General features: G+C 31.2%; 1 protein-coding gene across 1 annotated transcript; it reads right to left on the minus strand.

Moving 5' to 3' along the window:
* Positions 1-486: 486 nt before the first annotated feature.
* LOC110602682 (actin-depolymerizing factor) lies at positions 487-4,094 on the minus strand. The gene is made up of 3 exons (XM_021740257.2): positions 3,890-4,094; positions 2,100-2,365; positions 487-927 (listed from the first exon to the last, which is right to left on the minus strand). The coding sequence occupies exons 1-3, from the start codon at positions 3,902-3,904 to the stop codon at positions 777-779; spliced, it is 432 nt and encodes a 143-aa protein (XP_021595949.1). The 5' UTR covers positions 3,905-4,094; the 3' UTR covers positions 487-776.
* Between the last annotated feature and the right edge of the window lie 2,049 nt (positions 4,095-6,143).

Raw genomic sequence — 6,143 nt, forward strand, 5'->3', positions numbered from 1 at the left:
TAGAGTTATCAGACTTCAACGATTTATTCCCCATCCTCCTCCTAATTCGTTTATATTGCGCTTCCTTATTCTCTAACCCTCATTGTTTTTTTTTATTGAAATGGAAATTAAAAATTGAGTACTGCACTTCCTTATTCTCTAACTCTCATTGTTTTTCTTAATGAAAATTAAAAATTAAAAAAATAAAATCTGATACCTTTCAAATATACTTATTATCAAATATATTTATTATCAAATGTTAAATATCAAATTATATCTGAAAATGCCTTATTCATTACTTATTATTTTGTTTATAACAATAGGCACTAATTAAAAATTAATTTAATTGATCAAGATCCATGCAAAAAATATCTGCGAGATTTGCATCCAACAGTCGCTACCTTTATCTAGAATCCAGTATTTTATCTGGTCACTTTCTAAACAAAATGACAAAATAATCCAGGATTCAATCATCTATTCATCTATGCTCGAAAGCAACACTTGATATCAAAGTATAACAGTACTTTGAAGATTAAAAATTAATATGCAAAACCATGTCCAATTATCAACTGAGAAGCATCATGGCAATAAGGAGCTCAAATTTGTCCATGCCCAAGAACTCCCGATCAGCCTTCTCAGACGTCAATTATTTAGTACAATTAAGATTTATGTATTTGTGCCTGAGACACATGACACGTAATTATCAACTAACTGAAGTAACTAGCAATATACGAATTTCCTCCAGGTTGCACGTGTAACTCCTGAAGATTTGGAACACTTAGATCCACAGTGAGCGCTCAGTGTGCACGGTCTCTGAGTACCTCGAGATCCATCTCAGTTGGATCAGTTGCCTGGATTGCATAATGGATGCCTTCCAGTTCTCTTCTGAACCTGTCCTTCGAAGTTGCATAAAGCATTTTTGCACGAATGCGAGAAACAGCAGGAGACCTAAAAGAAGACAGGATTTCAAATATAGTACATAATTCCGAATTTGGGATATAGCAGTAACAGAGAAATACAAGCCTTTGTTTGGTATGATCTATTTTATAAGAAAAGAATTCAAATAAATTCTTATAAAATAATGCAAGATTTCAACTTATTTTAAAATGAAAGTTTTTTAAATTAAAAAATAAATAAATTCTTTTATTGCAAATAAGAGAATTGATAAAAAAAGAAATCAATTGAATTAAATTCCTGCGAACTCCTTCATTCCAACTAGAGGGTAGAAGATGTCAGTTAGTCCACTTTATGAACCCATAGACCAATATAAATTTCCTTGCAGATAAACTTTTACATTTAACTCTGTCGACTATCCAATGCAGCAAAACAACCAGGTGTTTGACTCGCTCTCCTCAAATAGGGGACTGAAAACACGAAAATACATTAAGCATGTGATGCAACCATAAGCAGATAAAATACAATACTGAGACTAATCTTTCCCTTTCCCCCCTCATACAATCAGAGGCAACATGCACATGACCCCAAAAGAAAGATCCCAAAGAAGCATTCCCCATTGACATGGCATTCTTTTGCTGAATTCTTAGAGGACCATTCATGGATACTCTGTTCTTGACAAAAAATGTTGGATAAGGGTTCAAACCTTAGCAATCCCATTCCTTATAAGAATTTCCAACGTATCAACAGAAAATAATTGAAAAAACAAAAAATTCTTGTTTTAGACTACAGCGGACAGCCCATCCCTCCGCCTAGTGGACCATATGGTTTAATGGCCTAGCCCTAGAAAAAGTTACCCAAAAGCTGGAAAGAGCCCAAACCTAGAAACATCCCCCAAAACGCAAAAGTATGAAGTACCAAAAGTAGACACAAGATGGCATCGCTGTTTGCCACTTCAACAAAATGACACCAAGATGCTCAGAGAAAAAGAGCATCAACAGTTACTTGGCTAGTAACAAGGATAACTATAAAGAAACAAGGGATTTGAATGAGAATCACAGCACTAAGCTTCAGCAGAGAATTTGGGGGAAGATTTCAAGCATTCTATGAACATGTGCATACACCATAAAACTAAATTTGCAACACTCCCACATAAAGCAGATAAAACCAGAACTATAACTGTTGTATTCTAATGAAACAGCGTCCATTTCAAGAAAGAAAATCACCATGCAATGAAGAAGATCTTGCTCTTCTGGCAGTTCTCAGAAGTCACAAAATCAAAGTCGTAGACAGCATATCGGCAATCATTCTCAGGCAAGGAAGCAGTAAAGTCATCATAACTCTCAGCTGGCCCTCCAGTCTTCTCAACCACAACCTCTTTTTTCTTCTCATCAATCTTAAAGATAACATAACGGTGGACCTTCTTTCTCTGCAGTTCTAGAAATGTCGCTTTGCTGTGCTCAGCAACGCCCATGCCAGAAGAAGCATTTGCCTGTCAAGGAAAATAAAAAAACTACTGTTAATAGATGCACTAACCAACCCACTGACCAAAACAAGCTCCAGGGACTTTACGTCCACTCCTGCGTCTCAGAATGGAGGATTTACCGCTAGTCATTGGCATCAAATTATGATTTACTCCATTATGATATTTGTTCTTCAAAAAGACAAACAACGGTGCACAAATTGCAAATGATATATGTTAAATATTGAATACATACAAACATACATGCATGTAAGCACATCAATCCAGGCTGTACCAAGGTAAAGGAATTCTATTGATAAGATGCACATTTAGGACCTTGAACTTTTTATGGAGGTCCCATATATTTAATTGGTCATTTTGCATTTCTTTTTTATATACAATGGATACTTAGATCTCTAGACTTGTTTATCATTTTTTACATGGTAACTTTTTTTAACAGACTCAGTAGTAAAATTTAAATTGACAACACATTTAAAAAAAGTAAAGAAAAGAAAAGGAAAAATGCATCTTATTGGGTCCCCATAGTTTTAGGTAGTCGCTCTGCGTGCCATTTTCTTTAAAGTCCTTGAACTTTGAAGATCCACATCAAAGGCTTTGAAGATCTCAACAAATTCGAAAGCGAGAAAGAGGGGAACCCAACCCAAATTGCCTATTATAGAGAGGTAAGAACCAGAAACTCCACAATTGCCATTCCCCCTCTCCAACCATCATGTGACAGCATCCTAAGGAGTTGCCTAAGTATCACCAGAAATAGAAATGTGGAACATATTGGCTATAATTCACAGAGAGATGACTCAGCTTCGATTCAAAGAGGGAAGGCTCGAGTACACGGACTCTGAGAAAAAAATTGAAAGTTCAGGGACTAAAAGATTGTTTTGCCAAGCCTAAATGTATCCACGTCCTATGAGTTTGTGATAAAATGTAAACCTCTACTTGCAATTCTTTCGTTGCATTTCTTAGATGGTATATGTGCCTGAAAACCTAATACATCATTTCAAGAACCAACCAAACTGTGGATACTAGAATTCATTATTCCAGTTACAATCCATAGGGCATTTATGTAAATTATGAAGAGAAGAGCTATTACAAAGGGTAATGTTATAATCAATTTGCATCACTAAGCCAGCATACAATTCTATCCATTACCATTAACTAGATATATCAATTACTCAAATTGCAAGTTATCATTTACAGTACAATCACCTGAAAGGAATTAAAATAAGTTAAAAAAATTTCGGATTCTCTCTTCAATCATGACTCCAAATATCCAAAAATCCAGCACACAAATTAACGAATAACATACTGAAAAATGAAAATAAGGGAGGATAAAACATCAATCAAGCAAACACGTATTTTGTCTAAATAATTAAATTAAAACTTATGTAAATGCTTAGAGATGACAAATACTGCACCAAACGAACTAACAGATCATATTCAACATGACAAGACTTGATAAAATTACATATATAAAAAAAACAGCATCAAATTCAGATCTTAACAAAGTGAGACATGGAGAGAAAAGGAAAGGCTTACCCCTCTGAAAGCCATAGCCGCTAAGAAAAAGAAAGAGTTCCTAAGGAGCGCAAAACAGTAGAGAGTTAAGAGAAGAAATAGCCTGGAGAAGAAGAGGAAATTGGGGAAAAAAAAAAAAAGAGCCACCAAAGAAAATAAAATAAAATAAGTATAATATAGAGAGAATATATTCTGTGTGTTTTTGAGCGAGGCAAGGAACAGAAGAAAGGGAAGGAAACGAAGACAATAGCATTAGTATGAGCAGAAAGAAAAGACGAGCGTCGCGTCTATTGACAAGGAGTGCCAGAATGATCAAGTGAGTCACGGTAGTTTAGGTCTGCTGACAGTAGCCGTGGTTCCTTACGGTTGATTTGCCAAAGGGATCATCAGCGTTCCACGTGTATGGTTTGAACTTTTAACTGTCATCTTTTATTAGACCCTCCTCCAATCCTCGTTGATTCTCACTTAGGGCTCAACTATAACCGGGCCTTGCATATCATAACTTGAGTCCATTTTTTTTATAAGTTTTAGTTATTTTTTCTTTTATAAGTTAAAATTTTTAGTATTTTTATAAATATTTTGATGATACAAAGTAATTATTATTAAATTAATTAATAAAGTTTTATTACCCACATATAATTTTTTTATATTACTTGTAAAATATATATATATTCATTAATAATGCTAAAAGTTTAATACTTTTACAAATATGATGAAATATTCAAATTCTAATTTGACAATTTGATTATAGAAATTGGGTGTTAGAAACTCTTGATCGGGGGGAAGACCTTTAATTTGTTTATATAATGGGCCCGTTTATATTATTGGGTTTGTCTAAGCGAAGGCCCTAATCAACGCTCGACGGAAGGTTAATTTTTCACGAACTATATAACTAATCACTCTATGCATCATTGAGTTAAGCCTTTATTTGGTATGTATTTCTTTTTTTTAAAAAATAAATTTTATTAATAAAATTTAATTCATTTCTATTTATAAAATAATTAATCTGTTTGAAATCAATTTAAATATAATAAAATTTAATTCAACTCTTTTATATTAATTAAATTAATAATAAATTTAATTTAATTTAATTTATTTATGATTCTTATTATTTTTAAACTAAATATAAATATTTATTTTTATAAATAATAATTATTTTTTATCATAATTATTAAAAAAATATTATTATTATTTTTATAACATTTAAAATCAGAATTTCACATTTTTTTACAATTAAAAATATAAAAAATATTTTTTAAAATTAATAAAATAATATAATAAATTTCTTAATAATAATTATAAATAGTCAATATAAAGAGTAATTATTAATTAAAAATAAAAAATAAATTTAAAATTAAAATAAATAAATAAAATTAAAAAAGTTCCAATGATTAATTAAATAATTTTAATATAAATTATTTTAAGTGAAATTATTTTTTGTAAAATTCTAATAATTTTTAAAAAATTATTTTTAATTCAAAATCAATTCTAATCAGAACTATTGATTTTGATTTTACTAAATATAAAATTTTTGGGAAAATGTATTTTTTAAAAATTATTTTGAAATTAAACATTGGGTACTGAATTATTACATTTATCAATCCGGGCCAAACGAGAAGATTCAAATTAAGTTATGCATTATTAATGGGCTAGTTATCCATATGGGAACTTTGAAGATGTTAATACGCGTGTGTATATATATATATAAAGTAGACCCATCAAAATCTGTGATATTATGTATATGTGGTTCGAGAAAAGCAAGTGAATCTCTCCGCCAGATCCAATCAGGCTATAGAAAGCCTAATCTATAGAGCATAAAAATTAGATTTTTAATTCTCTTTATATTTTTATAACTCAAACCGGCGTCTCTAATACTCATATTATCCATAAAAAGTTTATATAAAGATTATTGATTTTTATAAAAACCATGTAAACTAGATACGACCTGGATGAGACATTGATTTTCTACACAATGAACAATCTTCTTAATCTCTTTCAAACTATTAAACTAATGTAATGTACACACCAGATAAAATATATGCAAAACAGCTATGCATCAATTAATCTATTGTCAGCTATTTGATAAACCAACCCTAACATGTTACCATTTAATTTAATGATATATAAAGTAAGAAATTAAGTATAAATATCCCTGAATTAACTCTTTGCAGAAAGAGGACACTCCTGGGACCAAAGCTCTCCAAAAATAAATCGCTCACTCTTCTAGACACCAAATCCCAAAAAAGTAAATCTTTCTCTTATATATTCACAAGAA

Source organism: Manihot esculenta, chromosome 15 (genome assembly GCF_001659605.2).
Source record: "Manihot esculenta cultivar AM560-2 chromosome 15, M.esculenta_v8, whole genome shotgun sequence".
NCBI classification, from domain to species: Eukaryota; Viridiplantae; Streptophyta; class Magnoliopsida; order Malpighiales; family Euphorbiaceae; genus Manihot; species Manihot esculenta.

Excerpts from the sequence above, each read along its gene's own strand:
- LOC110602682 (XM_021740257.2), bottom strand. Across the intron at positions 928-2,099 it reads AAGATCTTCTTCATTGCATG|GTCTCCTGCTGTTTCTCGCA; the intron begins GTGATTTTCTTT and ends GTCTTCTTTTAG.